Raw genomic sequence first — 19,896 nt, forward strand, 5'->3', positions numbered from 1 at the left:
AAATGCATACATCTGTGTATATGTGTACTCCCCGTTTGGCCCATTTCCGCGCAGAGCTTGTCCTTTCGTTGCTACTGCGCAAATGGCGTTCACTTTAGACCCTCTCGAATTTCCCCTCCACTTCATCCTTCTGAAGAATGTACTTTTTAAAAAAATGAGTTCCACAACGTAATGTATGCTTAACCCATTTGCTTTGCATCACCCGTGGCAGCACTACCAACCCCCTAAATATGTTCCCGCCAACCTTATGCCATTCCAAAAAAAAATGAAGAAAAGGGAAATAAGAAAAATCTTATTTCTATACCTACAGATCATTGTCTTCTACTCATTTATGGTTAGCTCCATGAGACGTGGAAAACATCACAGCCGAATAAAAAGCGAGTTGAAAATTATAAAAAGAGTAAGCCATTTTGGTAAAAAAAAAATAAGTACAGTTAAATGCCATTCATTGCTTTACTTAAAAAATTGCGACCTAAGAAACAGCAAGGCAAGGAACAGCTACCTGAGGGACATACTTGAACATATGTCCGGAGGTCAGCCCCTGAGGAATTCAAACATTGAGCAGTACAACCTAACACCAAAGCTGAAAAAAACCGTGCAGTTCTTTCAAGCGCTTCCAAATGATCCCTATCGCAAGTAAGAAAAATGCCACTTGTGCACGCGCATATGTGCATATATATATATGTGCACGCATATGCCACAGAATTACTTTGCAGGTGTAATTGGTGGTTTATTTAACCGAACAAGATCCACCTTCACGCCAATACACACGCACAAGATGTGTGCATTCCCTCCTCGAGTAGGACCACCCCAAACTGCAACCCTTTCTCATCTTAACAAAAAAAAATGTATTTATATATTTTTCTTAGAAGCCAAGAAGTGATACTGTTGGGGAGGAAGTGCCCGCCCATGCCGGAGGAATTAAAAAACAGGCAAAACCAAGTGTTGGTAAGGCGTCCAAATTACGCAACAACGCGTCGCTGATGTGTGTGTCAGCCTTCACACAGATGTATGTCCCTATGCGTGCACTCACTAACTCGCGCTCTCTCGTTCTTGCAGGGGTGCCAGTCAACTGTGTACGTTCACCCCAAGGTGGAGACCCATGAGGGGAAGAAGATAATTACGTGGTTAGGGGATTCAGGTGAGACGCAGCTGGACGCACGCGTTGACTGCACAATACTCTGCTTTGTTCAGCGAATCGCATTTTTACCTTCTCCCCCATAGCAGCACATATAGACTGCTTAATTTTTTGCTCACTTTGCTGCCCCACAGACGGACTACTTACCAAAGGAATTGTGTACATCTTAGTGGATGGCCTGAGTGGTTACCCCCCTGAGGAAATATTACGCGTAAACCCAAACTTCATTGCGCTGACCGGCATCTCGGAATTTCTCACCATGAGCAGAATAAATGGCTACTTAAACATTATGAACAAAATGAAGGCGTTCTCCACGAGCATTATGAAGAACGAGGAGAACTGATTTGTTTTTCGCAAAAAACCGTTCAAGCTGTTCTGCATGGCGGTGTGTGTCTCCCCCCACCTTACCCCCTATTAGAAGAAGCACACCATTCGCCGATCACACTTTGTATTGCTTTAAGGGTGAAATTCCCCAATGTTTTGATCCCCAGGGAAACCTCCAAAATGTGAGTCACACAACAGGTGTGTGTATTTGCGTACGTATAAGTGTCGCTTCAATCTGTTCCCGTTTTTTTAAATGTGTAAAGCGGCGAATTTCCAAAATTGAGAGAAAAAAAAAATAAATAAAGTAAGCAAACAAATCGTGACATAATCTCACACGTGTTCACCTGCCCCTGTTCATGCATTTTAATTTTTTTTTTTTTTTTTTTTTTTTTTTTTTGACATTTTGGCTAGCTGCTTTCCCTAACCTTTTAAAGCGAAAAAACATCGCAGCGAAAGGGATGTTTGAGTAATTTCGCCTTGTAATAGGAGCTGAAAACAACATTGGAAAATTTTCCAAGTGTTAAGTTCTGAGTACCTCCAAGTGGTAATCGTACAAATGGGGAAACTGAACCTTGTGTTCCATTTTTTTGGGTAACATATTCTACTCTTTTGTGTTAAAAGAAGAACAAATAGGAAATTTAAAAAAAAAAAAAAAAAACCATACATAGCTGTGTGTTAATTTTGAATAAAAAAAAAAAAAAAAAAAAAAAAAATTACATCCCGCATGTTCGCGCGCATGTATACACTCACACATGTGTACATAAACTCAACTGCAGTTTTTCCAAATGGTACACTTTTGACTTGGGATGAGGTAATGAATGCTATACATACCTTTTACCGAAAGTGTGATGTTGCAGACTCTTTTTTTCTTTTCCCCCAACCCCACAAAAAAGGGGGGGAAAAAAACGTTGTAAAAAGGTAAATATTGGCATTACATCACTATTTGCTATTTTTAAGTGAAAACACAACTGGGGCTTATCGAACAAAAAAAAAAAAAAAAACACTCAGTGAATGCATTTCTCCGCTACTGCGCATATGTATACATGAACACATACTTATACATACTGGCATAACCACATATGTGCCTGCGCGCAGACGTACACCCCTTCATGCATATGTTGTACACATGCGCAACTGTATGGTGTACCCCCTGTCCCCTCTTTTACGCACGAGTTATGTTTCTGGAAAAGTTCAACTGATGATGCAACTCGAGAGGAAAAAAGGAGGACACTCATTTTAATATTGGTGATTTGTGTTTTCCCTCACTTTTTTATTTGCGCCCGTCCACTTTTTTTGACCTCGTCAACTTGTCAGGTTTGTGTTTTTCCCCCTTAAAATTTATTCCCCCATTTTATGATTTTGCCGTTACTGCGTGGATTTGCCCTTCCTGCAGCGCTTTCCTTCTCCTTACGCATGTACATTTTTTCCTCTAATTCGATGCTTAATTCCCTCTTTTATTTTTTGTTTTAAATCACCCGCTGTTCATGCAAAATGTGATAGCGAAACATTTGCGAGTAAGACACTTGCCCACGCTGACAACGCTCCCTCTCCACAATCACGATTTAATGATTTGCCAAATTAAATGTCTACAACCCCATCTGGAGTGTTCGAAATGCAGGCAATTATTAACTCCTCCCCCAGTTTACCCTTTTTTTTCATAATTAAATAGTAACCCATATGATAATTAAAAATAACGTAACGCTTATGCAGCCAACAATTTGCCTGAACAAGTGAGTTTTTTTTTTTTTTCTCCGCTTTGTCCGTAGTTGCCATTACGCAGGGGAGAAAACTTTGCCAATTTTTTCCCGAGGATGCCCCACGCAGACAACGCAAACGGTGCCCTTTCCATGTGAACAAATTTCCGTTTTGTTTTTTTTCGTTTTTACTTTTTCATTTTTGGTTAATTTTTACTCTTTCTCGTAGATGTTTGCACGTTTATGCCGCCCATTCCTGTGATAGACACCGGCTTGAGGCGCACTTTTCTTTTTTCCCCCCCTATGATGAAACACGAACCGTAGGTCGGACGGGTTTAAGTAGACACGCTCCTCAGAAGGAAACCTGCTCCGGCTGTTTTTTTTTTTTTTTTGTTCTTTTTTTTGTGTACCCCGGTTCAGCCTACACATTCAACGGTGCAGAAAGGGGGGGAAAAGCACGCACACGGATATGCGCCCATATAAACCTACAAGCGTATAACGTATAAAGCGTATATATGCACATGTATATAAACGTACATAAACACGCGTAGCTTTTCCGCCACCCCCAAGGAAGGAAGAGAATAATGACTAAACACACCTACATGGAAGACAGAAAGATGGCGGAACCGATCGGAAGCATCCTGGTGGATGAAACGGAGAAGCTCGTAGACACATACCGCTTCGACAGCACGTTCACCGATGGTCTCAAGAAGTCAAAGTCAAGTCAGAAGAAAGATGGAAAGCATGGAATGGCTTTCCACAAATCGCTAGCTGTGGTTAATGTAGCCGCAGGGTTGGATGGATGTGATGACCAGTTACTACCCGCAAGTTTCAGAGCTTTAGAAGCTGACTTGAATTTACACCCCTCCTTATTAGGGTACATCACCCTGGCGCAAACATTAATGTTAAGTCTGTTCAGTCCAATTTGGGGATTCCTCTCCGATAAGTATTCGCGAAAGTGGATGCTCGTGTTTGGTACAGCCCTTTGGGGAGTTGCAACGATATTGCTAGCCAACATAAATGACTTCGCGCATATTATATTTTTTAGAGCTATAAATGGATTGGCCTTAGGTAGTATAGGTCCCATTTCACAGAGTATACTGGCCGATGCAGCGAAGAATGAATCTCTTGGGTTGTCATTCGGATTGGTACAGCTGTCTTCCAGTGTGGGTAGATTAATAGGAGGGGTGGTAACCACCACAGTGGCGTTAAAATATTTTGGCGGAATCAGAGGATGGAGATTGTGTTTCATCGTTGTAGGAGTTTTGAGCATTTTGCTAAGTATTATTGTAGCCCTCTTTGTAGATGACGCTCCAAGACAGGTTCGGAAAAAGAAGAAGATGGAATACCTAGACGGGGACGACATAGATGCAGGGTCCAACAATGTTAGAATAGTGACCCAATACACGCAGTCATATTTATTATACCAGAACATTATGGAGTTACTTCGAGACAGCTTGTCTAAGAAAAGTATCATCATCATTCTGTTGGAAGGATTTACAGGAACTATTCCTTGGCTAGCTCTAAGTTTCAACACGATGTTTTTTCAATACTGCGGATTGCGTGATCTACAAGCAGCTATAATAACGGGGTGCTTACTTATCGGTTCTGCATTAGGTGGAGTTATAGGTGGCCACTTTGGAGACATAATGCACGACATATCAAACAAGCATGGAAGACCATTCCTTGGCCAGCTAGCCATGTTTGGGAGAGTACCCCTGGTCATCTTAACATACATGGTAATTCCACAAAGGAAGGAAAGCTTCGAATTATTTGCCCTTTCCTGTTTTTTTCTTGGATTATCCTCCATTGCGGGTGTGGCCGTAAACAGGCCAATCGTATCGGATATCATTAGGCCTGATTACAGAGGCACCGTCTTTTCCTTAACGATAGCTATAGAGGGAGTGGGGGCTTCGCTCATTGGAGCTCCGCTGTTTGGTTATCTGGCCGAAAAGGTGTTTAACTACCAGAACAATAACTTACTCATTTCGGAGATGCCGGAGGAATTGCGAAGGAACAACGCGGAAGCCCTTTCTAAGACGCTGCTCTACCTGACCCTGGTCCCCTGGCTGCTCTCCTTCGTCTTTTATAGCCTCCTCCATTTTACCTATGGGAAGGAGTACAAGAAGATGAACGAGATCATTGAGAGCGAATACAAGTATGACGACGAGGACGAGGAGACCGTTGCGGAGAAGGCGCACACATAAAACAGGGGGGTGGTGTAGAGAAGCAGCCAAGCATCCAAGAATCCAAGCGGCGAAGTGATCCCACCATTTGCACTATGTTTGAATTTTTTTCCCTTTTTTTTTGTACTAACTATACTCACCAGAATTATTCTTTTTTTCTTTTTTTTCCATTCTCCCACCGGCTCCCTTGCAACCATCTTGCATATACTTTTCAATTCCCCTTTGTTTTTGTTACACCTCATTTGGTTCCTCCCCACGTGGACCATATCCCTCTTTTTTAATCCATTTCGCTGTGCCTTATTTATTACCTCGCCACGTGTGTATGCTGCTGTTTGGGTGTGGGGATGCTTTTCGGAGTTTCCCCTCTGATACGGTTCCCCCGACATATGAAAACATATTTTTTTTTTTTATGGAAAGTTTTTATCAATCTGTTTTTCAAGACAACCGTTCAGCGGAGCCATCGTAGGCGTGTGGGAAGTTACCTTATGTGGTTATCTCCAATAGGGTAAGAATAAAATTAAGTTTTTCCTTTTGGTGTCGTACTACTGGTGGGGAGGAATACCGGTTGGCTACATCATCACACCGGTTCTCACAATCCCCGTGTAGCGTTCTTAAGGTGGATGGGTTCTTCTGCAAAGAGGAGTTTCCCCCCCCCCATGTTGGGGGCTTCTTCCTAAAATTGAAGTATATTATGTTGTGGCGGGGGGACACCTTGCCGTGGAATATCACGGGCCTATAACTCTCACATGGAAGAAAAAAAAAAAATTCATTAGAAGTTCCATAAGTATAGATGTATAAAAAGCACTAACTGTTGAGCAATTTCTGTTGTGTTTTTTTTTTTTTTTTCTGGCCATTTCTGGAGGGTCCATGTATTTTTGGCCGACAGTAGGCCCCCCTCCGTAGTTGTGCATTTCGATTAAACGGAGGTATATGTATAAGCGTCTTATCCCCACGGATGGCATGACCATCTGCATGCTAAAGCTGACCCCACATGGATTTACCGCTTGGGTTTCCCACCTTAAACTTGCCTACATTTCAAGCATAAATAGGTGTGTAGCTTCGATATGAGCCTGCTGTGCGAACCCGACTCGTTTCACCTCTTTGTAGAGGATGACCTGGGATCTTCCCTCAGCAGCTTGGAGAAGGTGAGGCTGGAAAGGGAGCGACCGGAGGGGCAGCTTTATACCGCGTGTGTATACCACATGTTCATACCCCTATTAGAGTGTTAACACACTTTTGCTATTCACCCGCTCCTCCCCCGTTCACAGGAACGCCAATCCACCAGCCACATTGTCATACTAACGGATCAGGCCACGTTTCTAAAGGAACGACCAACTCTCTTGGCTACTTTGAAATTCTTCCTACGTCACTCCAGGGTAGATTCAAAAGAAAGTTTGCCCCCCCAAGAGGGCCTCTACAGTCTAGAGGGAAATTTACAAAATTGCCAACATGCAGACAGTCCTACTTTTAATATAGAGGAGACGAGATGCAGGAACGGGTTCGTCTTTCCCTGTAGCGACGATGAGGACCATCTCGGTGAGAAATCTACCCATTCTTCGAGCGGAAAGAGTGCTAATCAGGATGGGAAGAAAAATTCTGAACAGGTGAGACAGAAAATGACAAGTAGTAACAGAATCGATGGTAAATCCGCAGATTGGATGGTTCTTTGGGAAGTCAAGCAGGGGATGCACCACCTTGGAGGCAATGACTCAGGAGAGGTACAACAAATTTTCGAAAAATATGAACAGTCCCTCGTGGGGAAATTTGTCCGGAAACCCCACCTCTTTGCACACCAAGTTAGGAACGTCCTAGTGATCATTTCGAATGTACAAAAGTGGGATGATAAGGTGGAGGTTGCTCAGCAGTTAATTGACCTGTTGGATAGAAACGCCACTTTGAAGGAAGCACAGATAATATGCTTTGCCAGTGAGCATATTCTAGAAAGCGTTTATCACTTTAGTCGGGTCCTGTGCAAAGGTATAGTTGAGGCTTCCTGAACGTATACACATTCGTGTGAGTGAAATTTAGGTAAACGTGGACCCTCCCCCTGTTATGTTAACTTTCCCTACACACCCTACCTTGCAGGGCTGAAGGTGCATCTATTTCCGTCCAGCGGACGCGCCCTCGTTGAACTAGTGGCAGACGCCGCAGGATCCTTCGAATGTTGCCATAAAGCAGAACAGGCCTGTGATGAGGCTATTCACACCAACCAACAAGACGCTTTCCCCACCGATGAACACAATACAATTTGCGCTTATAGCGTAACGCATGTCTGCACTGGATTGCTAACATCGTTGAAGGAGGAAGACTGCAAGGGGATATTTGTCCAGGCGTTAAAACTAGCCATCCTGAATGACCCCAAGCTGTTCTCCCACATAAAGAACACCGACTTGAACCAGTTTAAAAAAAGGATAAAATATTTTCTTCGCCGATTGTTGATAAATAGTTGTAAGATAAGGAGAAAAGGAAAGAAGAACAAAAAAATTAGGAACATTCTACAGTTTGGAAGTACCATTGGAAATGTAATAAAAAATGCGAAGGGAAATCCCCTAAACGGCGTCTTCACAAATGAAGAAATATTTCTCTGTTATGGCATTTACTACGAAATGAGGATGCTTTATGAGATGGATGTGGTAGACCTCATCCTCCTCGTGGAGGTGGAGGAAATTATGATGAAGCAAAAAATGAAGTATAAGTTAAGCAATAATTATTTGAACTACTACACACATGAGATTATTCACCACCTTACGGAGGGACATGCATCTAAGAGGGATAGAATTTTATTAGTTCACCTTACAGGAATAGGAGAGGTGCACCTTGATGTGATGATTAGCGTGCCGTTAAGCGTCGTTTGTAGGGTTCTCTGTCCCATGGTATGCTTTCCCCCGCGAAGTATGCATTTATCTATGAAGGTGACTGAACCCACACAAAAAAAATGGGAACCACCATTCGTTTATATCAGCCATGTGGGAAACAAATCGGAAGCCATTCGAGTGATTTACGTCAGCTGCATGAGCAGAGAAAACATCTCCCTCAGGAATGTAACCCCATGTCTCGATGTGGTAGTTTTCGTAAAAATATTAAGGGAGATGAAATTTGACATAAACATGACAAGAAAAGGAATCACCACCACCAATGCAAAGGACCTCTCACCGAGGGGACACGTCCTACATATAAAGGGAAACATACAAAGGAGTGCTTTCTTATTTAAACGGTTCACTTACCAAAGGGGAATCACCCTCAATGTGTACAACTGCGGAACGGTGTGTCGTTTCATTTTGCCCCTCCTTTGCCTCTACATCTGCAAACAAAATTTGAAGGCAAAAAAGAGAAAAAAACGGGTTCTAAAATGGATTCTGCTGAAAGGAAGCAAACAAATGGAAACCACTCGAATAATTAGCCCCCTCGTGCAAGTCCTACGTCAAACGTTCAAGTGTGTAAATATTGAATACACGAAAAAGGAAAATTATTTGCCCATATGTATTAGTGTGAAGGAAGGGGTCAACCTGGAGGAGAGAATCTTCTGCACGGAATACGTGCGAATTGATAATTACCACTCGAGTCAGTTCGTCTCGTCGATGCTGCTTCTGTCTGCATTCTCGGAGACCGACACGTGCATCGGGTTGATGTTTAAGAGGGTTGCTCATAAAGGGGGGGGAAGAATCAACAGTGGAAGCATGAATCGACGTGATGAAAGAGAGGAAGCCCATATCCGTAAAGCAGCGCAGGGAAGAATTGTCCCCCTTCCAAATCGGACCGTATCATTCGTCCTAGGTGCCCCGTCGTCCAGACCCCTTCACCACAGAATGCTTTCCTCCCTTTCGACAAAGAGCAACGCAACGTCTGCACATCATACGAAGCGAGGGGAACGCACCGTCGAAAACGGCACGAATAATTCACCACCTTATGCAACAACCAAAGGAGAAACCACCACGCAGCACTTCACTACTACGTCAAAGTCGTTTATCGATCTGACCATCCGGGTGATGAAATTGTGGGGAGTGCAGGTCAGAATGAAAAACTTCTGCTATGTTTTGAAGAAGGTAAGTAGGTACCCCTCTTATGGGAGAAGGAGAAGCAAACTGGCCTCCCGCAAAAGTCTTGTTAGCCGTGTTAAGTGGTTCATTTGTGCGGTGACTGGTGTGAGCAGCTTCCGTTTTCCCCGCACAGGTGCCACCAAACGGGGGGGAGAGGAGGTAGAATCTGTTAACAGCCCAGTGAGGCTACCTATAGATGTAAAAGGAGAGGAAGAGGAATGGTATCTCTCTCGGTCAAGTAGCGCCCCCATGTATAGTGCTAACTGCACTTCTTCCTATGAAGTGCAAAACGATTTGGGATTGCTCATTTATTTCATCATTGGCTGTCTCATCAGGGGGGAGAACTGCGCCATCGATATGGGGCTCCATCTAGACGGGGTCGACTTGTACCCCGCTGAGGACGCCGTGATGAGCGGACAAAACGGACAAGGAGAACGTATCTCGCATGGATCTCATGGGTCGGGTGGTGCTTGTGCCCTGCGCTCCCCCGGATTATGCAGAATCAAGGCGGTAAGGTGCCAGACGAACATCCCCAACTATGCCCTCCTGAATGTGTTACTCCTCCTTGGGGTGGACATATACGTCGAAGTGGGGGGAAGCCATAAAAAGAGCAAAAAACTGTATCTGCTCACTTCAAAAAGGATTAGCATTAGGGAAGAGTGGATAAGGGGGCTTCTTCTCCCCGGGGGGGCAACTTCCAAACGGAGAAATGACCCAATGGGGGGTAGAGTCAAGCAAGCCAAATGGGAGGTCTTCCAGCATGTGCACCTAAAAATGAAGCTACTTTCAAATAAAATGCACCTCAAAGTGGTAGTAGATGTGGAAAATTTTTCTGATGATTTTTTTTCCCTGAGTGTTCTCTTTTGCTACTACCTCCTAATACACCCAACGGAATTCTTTTCCTTTAAGATAAAAAACGTGCGAAATCAGAACATAAAGGAATCCGTTCGTGTGTATAACTCGGTTATCATACTGAAGCTGTTTTTTCAAAACGTCCTTTGCATTTTCTGTGACAGGAATAGTGTGTACTTCAGTCACATGCGTCATCATATAGAGAACTGCCTGTTCTATAGGGTGGGCAAGAAGGGGGAACTTCCCCCAGGGGAGGCTCCTTCTGAGGCAGCTTCACCAACTGGTGCCCAACTTGGAAACAGCTCCAAGTATGTAACGAACGACAAAGGGGAGGTGTACCTATATGTAGACACCCAAAGGGATCATCGAGTCATTTTCATGGTGACCATTTTGTCCCTCCTTGGGGAAAACGTCCTGATTGATAACACTAGCGAGGTGGAGAAGAGCTTCCCGCACTTTTTCCATTACGCATATCGGTACTTAGGGTTAAAGGTAAATTACACAACTTGTGGGGAACTCAACTTTTACAACTTTACCAAGCTGTGTAGATATAGACTGGTGAGTGGGGGCACTGAGGTTCCATCAGGGGAACCACTCTCAGATGAGAGATCCCCTTCCGAGGTTTCCCTAACGTGGAGCGATTCCTCAGTAAGGAGTAACATCCATCATGTATCTACTGAGATGGAAAATCCATCACATGGGAACCAAATTAAGTGCATACAGGATTATCAAAAAAGGGGAGCCAAAAATGTGGCTATAAAAATGGGAGAAGAAAAAAAGGGGAAAAACTTCCACGGAAATATGAAGATCCGGTCTATCCTAAAAAAAAACAGAGGAGAAGAAGGAACGAAATTTACAAATGGTCAGGCTGAAGGTCCTCCATCTAGCGGAGACGGTTCCACAGATTCGAGCTTACACCTGGAGGGAGGGTACCTTTATAAGGAGCTGGACAGTGTGGACTCCCCCATCGGGGAAATCACCTCTGCTGAAGGGAGTACCATTGAAGGTGAGGGGGTCTCCATCCCTACACAGGACGAATCGAAAGGGCAAGGGTGCCAGGAAAGGGAACAAAGCATGTTAGCCTCTCCTGGGGAGAAACTTCCCCTCAAAGACACCTGCGATAGAATTACTACCCATCGAAGGGGGGTCCTTCCACCGGACCCGAACTACTGGAGGGAATACCACTACGAGGAGCTTCTACACGGAAACGACGCAGACATCCTTCACCTAATCAACCAAGTGAACAATCTGAACATAAGTGTCATATGCGGGATTAGAAATGTGGGGAAAAGCTACCTCAGCAAACGGATAAAAACGAGTGACCTTGTGATTGACCTGGACGAATTCATCCTTCATGGGCCGATACGCTTTGATCGACTCACCATCGATGACTTCAGGTACTACGAGTATGTCACCTTCGTTTCGATGCTCTATCTGGCGTATTTAATTTTTGCGGGGGAAATTTGTCACCATGACAAGGGAGGAAAGCCACTGCACAGTCAACAGGATCTCCAAGGGATTACTCAATCCATGGGAACGACTGGAGAAGCCCAAGCCATCTTTCGTGAAAACCCCTTTTTGACCCTCCGAGAAGATGTTGTCCTCTTTTACAACAAAAAGGTGAATCGCCTTTATCACACCATGAAGGAAAAACACTTCCGCAATGATCGCGAAGTGGTTGTCCAGAGCGTTACCATCGTCCTCGGTGGAGGCATCGTAGAATTCGAAAAGTCCAGGCAAGTTATGGACAAAGTGAAAAACCTTTTCCTGATTAAAAGACCCCCAAGCGAAATTTACCATATGTGTATTAACGACAGGGTAAAACCTCCATTAAGTGGAAACCTGCAAGAAATAATTAACAGAAGAACCATCCTCTTTGAAAAGGTGAATGCCTTTCATTTTTCCATTCCCCCGGAAGAGGACATAAAGAGGTGCCTAAAGAATGCGAACAAGTCCAGGAATGAACTGATAGTAAGTAGCTTTTTAAACTTCTTTAACTACCAATTTTTTGTGAAGCCCACAATGAAGCATACCTACGCTAGGGTGGCCATAACAGGGAAAGGCCTACTCTCCTTGCGTCTAACAGATTTTTTTTCGTTCGACTATGCGTCCTTGGATGGCACCTACGAGGTGGTTGAACTTGTCTTGGATTGCTGGCCAGGTGGTAGTCACCACAATGAGGAAAAAGAGAAGAGGAGGGACCTGCTCGAGCTGGCCATTTTCATCATCCGATCATACACGGACAAACCGATCTGTGTGAAGTTCCCCAAGTGGGTTTTGGACCCCAATTTTTATGAACGCCCAAATGGGGGATCCCCCCGAGGACAAAAAAAAACTCCCTACGGATACAGATACAGATACACCCCAACCAATATGTACAAATACAAAATTAACCTCTTCGACGTTGATGTTAATTTTTTTAAAAAGGTGAAAAACTTCATGCCGCGGAAGAGAGAAAATATTTTCCTCATCATTTCGAATTACCGGGAGAGGGTTCACAAGGGGCAAGTAACAACCGACCTGTATAAACTAGACAAGTCGCACGCTGATTTGATAAGGCTAACTTTTGCACAGGCGACCCATTCCGATCGGGAGACTCTCCATTTGGAGATAATTCGCCACTATGAGAGAAGACAGGGAAGGCTGGGGAATCCCCCAATTTCTCACGTTAGAGGTATTAGGAGAGCACCATGTTACAATGTTCCAGCTGATCAAGTCGCTCACCAGCAGCGTTACGAAATTTCTGCTTACATGTGTGAGGTGAATGACCCGCTCGTCTTTCTCTACAACGACGTTTCCCACGTGGGATGCCCGCAGCTGGGGTTAGCAGCGGAGGTGAAGAGGGAACGGCGAACCCACCCCCAATGCTACATGCACAGCTTCTACCACCAAGGGGTGAAGACCATCATTTCTTGTGTCCCCCGGTGACAGCGCCCAGTTGGACTTGCTCAAGAGAACACTTCCTTCCGTGCGTCATTCGCGATTTTCTAAACATATATATACATGTACATACATATATATGTATATGAATTTTTTTTTTTTTCCTTGAGGAGCGCCTCCTCTTTGGACAAACGAAAGGTGTTGTTTTTTAATTGTTGGCTCACTGCGTTGTTGTACATTTAAAAAAAAGAAAAGGGGTAAACTAAATAACACAACATACGCACGTGCCTACACATTCGATGATTAAGCGGGACGCAGTGCACAGGGCATGTAAGTGTTACAGACAGAGGAGTAACTAACCCAAGGGGCGGTGCTCGCAGGCAAACAAAACAATGGCGCGTAGGAAAAAGCATGTTCCTAAATGGAGAAACACACACGCGCACTTCACCTCGTGAAGTTGCACATAAAGATGGCAGTTTAAAAAAACAAAAAAAGGCACACTCGTGTGAAAATGGGCAAATGGGCCAAATGAGTCAGATCGGTCAAATGGGCACTCTCCCTCCTGTTTGGCTTCCCATTCGTCTTCATTTCCTCATGAACAAATGAAACAGTTGGCCATAGTTCAACTCGTTAAAATTGGCAAATATGTTCGAGAGGTACAACTTCTCCTGCCCCACTTTCTGCAGCGCGTCGTGATTTTCTTTGATCGAACTGAATAGGAAGTCAAAGAAGTTGTTACTACTCGGGGGGGCTCGACTGGGTGTGCCAGCACTGGTATCCCCTCCGGCGGCATCAACGGGAGTGATATCAACAGAGGTGGGTGTGTCAGCGCCTCCTCCTCCTGTCTCCCCCTCCATTCCTTGCAACAGCGCCTTGTTCACATCCAGGATGTCCTCTGCATTGTCCAGAATGGAAAAGTCCTTGAAGTTCCTCTTGGCGTACCGGTTCAGTACTTTTAAACTTGTCCTGAAAATATTTTTACAGTCGTAGATATGGAACTCCTTGAAAAGATTGACAAGCAAGTTTACGTCGTTTGGTTGGAAATGAATTCCTTTCCCTGTGATTATTTGAAAGAGGGAATCGAAAAACTTTACATAAAAATTGAGGTCCCTTTCCTTTTCGATAGACTTGATGTGGAACCAGAAATGCATCCCAAAGTCCTTGAGCTTCCACTTGGCTTGTACAATTCCTATGGCCTTCAATGTGTTAAGAAGGAAGGCTTTTATTTCAAATTTGGTTAATTGGTTTTTTTTTTTTTTTTCACTCAGTGTTTTATTTGCTTCCTTAATCATTATATCTAGTAGCTGCATTTCCTTTTCCTTGTTGACCTTTTCGTTTGGCTTGAATATGCCACTACTCCTCCGGGAGGACGCTGCGGATGGTCCCATCCAATCAATCTTCCCCCGACATTTGCTCTCCAAAGGACCAATCCAGTTGTTCATTTGATTGTAGCCAATGAAATGCCTCCTCCGTACCATACCTTTTAGCATGTTGCATGTTTCTTCATTTACTTTTTTATATGGCCCGGTTAAACCTCTCTGTCTGCTAGACAGATTTTTCAACATGACCATCCCGCAAGTAGCGCAAGTAGCGCAACTACCGTAACTATCGGAACCACCGCAGCCGGTGTCGCTTGGGCTTTTTATCCCCCCTCCTCCTTTGCACGTGTGCACGGGGAAGTCCCTACCAACGATTCCACTAAATGGTCCACTAAACGGTACGTTCACGTTTACGCTGACACCTCCGTTGATACCTCCGTGGAAGATGCCTCTTGTAGGGTCTCCTCGGATGGGTATCGCACTGCATGGGACGCGGCCGCCACTGGGACCGATCACCACCCCCTGGAAGTGCGGACCGATGTCCCTGTCGAAACTCACGCCTATAAGGTTGAGATTTCTGCCTACGCGATGGGGGCTTTCCCTAAACGAATCCACCACCGCATGGCCACCACCTAAACTGCCTCTAATCAGAGGCCTGCTCAAATTCAACCTCACGTTTGCGTTCTCCACGCTGCTCTTCACATGGGGATTCGTCATCGCTGCAAGTTTTACGTCTCCCCCACTTACATTGGTTAGTTTCTTTTTATCCTCAACTTTGGGGTTGTAATTTAGGTTCCCTTCCAGCAGATGGACGGGGTTCTTGGGGGTGCTTGGCGCGTTTGCATGGATTGGGTGTGTACCATGCAAGAGTGGCACTGTTTGAACGGTCGGTATTACCTGTACTGGTGGCACTGTCTGTACTGTCGGTATTACCTGTACTGGTGTAATTGTCTGTACTGACGGTACTACCTGCACTGGTGGCATTGTCTTCACGGCCAACAGGGGGGGCGCCTCCCCCGGGTCACTGAACACAGCCGTACTACTCCTCAGCTTGTTCATCCTTACACTCAGGTGGTACATGCCGCTGTTCTGCCTACTTGAACTTTTCAAATTTTCCGTCCGACTAACGTTCCGCAAATTATTGCCTACTCCGTTGAAGGCCAAGCTGTGCGTACCCCCTTTGGTGCCTCTCCAGCTGCTGGCACTTCTCACGCTGTGCACATTTCTCACGATTTCTCCGTTTTGAGTCACTTCCTGATTTATCACTCCGTTTATGCTTCTCCCACTATTCACGCTTCCAACGAACCTTTCCAGATCGGTCGTTCCTCTAATCACTTTGACAGCACTTCCCACGGAGGGGCTTCCCCCCCTGCTTTCCTGACTCACCCCATGTGCAGCACACCGGCCCCCATTCTTCAAGTGCAAAACGTTAAGGCCATTTTTATTTCCACTCTTATGCACACAATTGGTATGGTTGCTATTTCCTCGAAGGATCATCCTCGTATAATCTCCCTCTGGTCCAAGGTTTTTCTGTCCTCCAACTGTTGTGACCGTAGTGGGCCCGTTAAACATATGGAGGGCATTATTCCTACTGTTCACAGGGTTCATTGGATTCGAGACGTACGACGGGTAGACATGTTGGCGTAACGAATTGGTGCCTTCATTTGGCAACTCCGTCACGTGTGTATTCTGCCTCGGACTGTGGTTATTGTGTTCGTTTTCTTTTCCACTTTGCACAGATGCATAATCGTTCAACGTCCCATTCGTCTGGTCGGCAATGCTACCATTCGTGGGGGTCTTAACGGCGGATAAATTATCGCACTGGTTCTCCTTCCCTTTACTCATTTCATTTGTGCTAATTAAAAAAGGTTCGCTACTTCTTGTCAGTTTGCCGTTTGCAACTGGGTATAAATCTTTATCGTCAGAAAATTTCGGTGCGTCCATTTTGCGCGCACTCTCCGTGGCATTTCCCACAGGCCAAGCGTTTTTGCCGATGCTACTACTCACGCTACCGTTTCCGGTGCCTCCTCCTTCGCTTCTTCCCCCGGAACTCCTTCCGCTGCTGCTACCACTCCTGCCGCTACTTTCCCCATTTCCAACTTTGGTGGATTGTTGATCATCCAGCAGAAGGTCCTGGAAAGCATTCCCGTACTCTCCTTCCTCCGAAATTTGCATAGTGTCCTTATCGTAGCCCTTCCCCTCGAGGGGGAAAGGACAAGAAACTTCCTCCGTCGTCGTTGAATTTGAATCTGCCATGACAAGGTCATACTTGGATTTGCAAAAACCTTTCTTTTCAATGAAGTTACTCTTTGCAGTAATGTCTCCCACTTTTATTAGGTACTTGTCCAACTCGTTTTTCTCGTGTTCCTCATGTTCCTCCTTGTAGCAGTCAATTGGGTCTTCCTTGTATGGGTTCTCGTCTACACTTTCTTTGTGTCCTTCTGTCATTTTTTTCCTTTTATTTATTATTTTTTTTTAATCGTTAAAACACCATCAATGTGGTGATGGCAACGGTCTACGCTCCCTTGAGCACTATTTCTTTTTAAGGTACCCTAGGGGAAGTGTGTCCACAGACACGTGTCAGCATGGGTACATCTCATACATGCATACACATATGCAAAGTCGCATCATACGTGTGGGGAGCTACTCCTTCCCCTCGTCACCGCGTGGGGAAACGGTATAACTCAAAAATGGAGCGTCAAATGGGAACAAAAATGTGCAGGGAAAATATTATAAAGCAGCACGAACTGCCAATAAGCGGGCAATTGGAAGAAAAGAAAATTTAATTATTAAGTGAACAAATTGATAGGCACAAACTCCGCTCAGCGGAAGAAAAGGAGAGCGTCATAAAAAATGGAAGCAGACGGCAGGTTCTACGCCGTGTTGTGAGATTTTCGGTGGTTGTCCTATCCCGGAATGGTGGGTACACAAACAAAGGCACAAAATGGAAACACAAAATGGAAGCACAAGTGTATATATAAGTATGTGCGTATATATGTCTACACGTAAGACTATTTGCACGTGTGTGTGTTTATGCGCGCAGGATATCCTCCCCCTGTGCAAGAATGACTAGCTCATGAAACAAAGCAACTACTCCAATTAAACACAAAAACAAAAGTTCCAAGGTAGAGTTGTGCCCCTTGTCCCCTTCTTTTTGTCCTCTCCTGTTTGGTGCTCGCCCCTCCTCCACATTTTAGGTGAATGCGTCACGGGGTGTAAAAAAAAAAAAAAAAAAAAAAAAAGGAAGAAGAGGCGCGGAAGGAGAAGACGAATGAGAGAAAAATGGAGCGGAAGTTGTGCAAAAAGGAAACGACCTGAAATCTTTTGAAAAGAAGAAACGGCAAAATAACGGACCTACCAGGCGACAGAACCGCTCTAGTCATAGCATGAGAGCAGTGCGTTACAAGCTACACGACGTGCACACATAGAACATTGCCTCTGGGCATATGTCATATGTGACCTCGGCGCCTGCGCAGACAAAGAATACAAACCCACAGGAACAGACACGTGCGTGGGTATTTTTTTAAATTAATTCGCAACAAGAACTCGTTAGCTGCGCATATGGTACACATGCAGGGTAAACTAACGGTTAGAAACAAACAAAGGGAAGAAAAAAAAAAAAAATAAATAAAACGCCCATGGAGGGGAAGCGAAATGGGTTGAAAGGGGTGATAGTGGTGCACAAAATGGGGGTAGGGTAGAACTCCTTGTGGTGGAATTCCCCTGACGTGATGGTTTGGGAGAGGAGGGACGCCAAGCGGATCATCTCCTTTTTTTTTTTTTTTTTTTTTTTTTTTTCTCTCATCAAAATGCAGAGCAGAGTGATTGGCTCCCTGGACAGAACAGAAGGCATATATGCGCAATGTATACGGATGAAAATGTACATGTGGATGCATCCACGTAAGCACGGTTTATCCTACACTAACGGCAGGGTATGTGCCCAGCGAACTCGTTGTAGGCGCACGCACATATACAAATGGGCAAATACAAAAAGATGTCCTTATTATATACTTATGCCCTCAACACCTCAAAAGCGGGTGCGCATCCCTGCAAAGGTGCATACGGGGCACACTCGCCGCCACGTTACGCCGTGGAAGCCTGTTGTGCAGAACGCAATTGAGGGGGTAGGTAGGTATACCTCGCCTATACGTCCATTTAACCATATGCATGTTCTACGCATATATAAATATATGCATAGACGGTGGCCGCTACGACTGTGCTCAAGTGCCTACGGCCACGTGAAGCGCATAAAAAAAAAAAAAAAAAAAAAATACAAACAAACAAACAAACAACGCGTACAAATGTACATATATATGTATGAGGTATGTATAAAAGCGTGTCCACATACCTACGAAAGGGTTTGTAGGCGCAGTTTGATACATAGCGCTATACATATAGTACGTGCTTCTCTCTGTATAGGGGCACCCCTTTTTTTTTAATGGCCTTTTTTTTTTTTTTTTTAAAAAAGATAGTCATGCGTTTTTTCGCATTTTTTCCGCTTTTACAAATATTTTTCAAATTTTCAAAATTATAAAAAAATGTAAATGTAAAAGGGCAGTGAATCCCGAAGTCAAATGAGTCATGAGAAAGCGCGGTACGCAAGGCTATATATCATGCTACGCGTAACTGAGCATAATACGTTTGCGGAATTTTTTTTTTCTCCCTTTGCCCTCGCGCATATGTTTTTTTCTTGCGGGGGAGCGATACCTATTTCTTGCGCGTTATAATAATACCAGTGCCGGCATAATGATACGTACGAATAATATATGTATGCATGTATTATTACGTGCTTATGTTACGTTGTACATATGCACATGATATTATATTATACATGCTATACATTGCTTGGGCAAATCACCAGAAAAAAGAATGCCTCATCCACTGGCCCCTTTTCTTAACAGCCATGGGACATATGCATATGTAATTAAATTAAGGCACGATTACGCGGGTTTGTTAATACTCTGCGCGCTTATGGTCAGGTTAACTAAGTCACTCCATATATTTTAAATAAAAAACCTCTACCTATTTGCAGATCAGTATATACTATACGCACGTATGCCGAGCGGGATAAATCGACTCGTTCAATTCTACGTTCGCTTTATTTTATTTTTTCCTTTATTTAGGGTATTGCTTGTCCGTTTTACCATTTTGCCATTGAACCATTCTTCCATTATTCCGTTTGTAATTTTTTTTTTTTTTTCCTTATTATTCTTTTTTTTCCTTCCTTTCGTCCTTTCATTCTTCCTTACTTTCTTTTATTTCTTTCCTTCTTTCTTTTTTTTTTTTTTTTTTTTTTTTTGATCTGCAAGCATTAGATCAATACACTTTCCTAAACAGCTAAGGAGCAGGCCATATTGTTGTTCTTATGCCCTAAAAAAGCTAAACACAAGGTCACATTCCTTTCCTTCCACCGACCAACCCTAACAACCTTCCATCCTACCACCCACCTAACAACCTTCCTCCTTA

General features: G+C 44.2%; 4 protein-coding genes across 4 annotated transcripts; 3 read left to right on the forward strand and 1 right to left on the reverse strand.

The window, feature by feature from the left end:
- Positions 1–265: 265 nt before the first annotated feature.
- On the forward strand, positions 266–1,481 carry PCOAH_00008520 (SufE-like protein; the record flags this gene model as incomplete). Its single annotated transcript, XM_020057661.1, has 4 exons — positions 266–636; positions 873–948; positions 1,060–1,141; positions 1,228–1,481. 4 exons carry the CDS (start codon positions 266–268, stop codon positions 1,479–1,481), a joined length of 783 nt encoding a protein of 260 aa, XP_019913029.1.
- A 2,259-nt stretch (positions 1,482–3,740) lies between these two features.
- PCOAH_00008530 (MFS transporter) lies at positions 3,741–5,363 on the forward strand (the record flags this gene model as incomplete). Its single annotated transcript, XM_020057662.1, has 1 exon — positions 3,741–5,363. One exon carries the CDS (start codon positions 3,741–3,743, stop codon positions 5,361–5,363), a length of 1,623 nt encoding a protein of 540 aa, XP_019913280.1.
- A 1,043-nt stretch (positions 5,364–6,406) lies between these two features.
- On the forward strand, positions 6,407–13,159 carry PCOAH_00008540 (Uncharacterized protein; the record flags this gene model as incomplete). Its single annotated transcript, XM_020057663.1, has 3 exons — positions 6,407–6,487; positions 6,611–7,319; positions 7,428–13,159. The coding sequence occupies 3 exons, from the start codon at positions 6,407–6,409 to the stop codon at positions 13,157–13,159; spliced, it is 6,522 nt and encodes a 2,173-aa protein (XP_019913266.1).
- A 536-nt stretch (positions 13,160–13,695) lies between these two features.
- On the reverse strand, positions 13,696–16,878 carry PCOAH_00008550 (Uncharacterized protein; the record flags this gene model as incomplete). The annotated part of the gene is made up of 1 exon (XM_020057664.1): positions 13,696–16,878. The coding sequence occupies one exon, from the start codon at positions 16,876–16,878 to the stop codon at positions 13,696–13,698; it is 3,183 nt and encodes a 1,060-aa protein (XP_019913165.1).
- Between the last annotated feature and the right edge of the window lie 3,018 nt (positions 16,879–19,896).

This window comes from Plasmodium coatneyi, chromosome 4 (assembly GCF_001680005.1).
Source record: "Plasmodium coatneyi strain Hackeri chromosome 4, complete sequence".
Classification (NCBI taxonomy): Eukaryota; Apicomplexa; class Aconoidasida; order Haemosporida; family Plasmodiidae; genus Plasmodium; species Plasmodium coatneyi.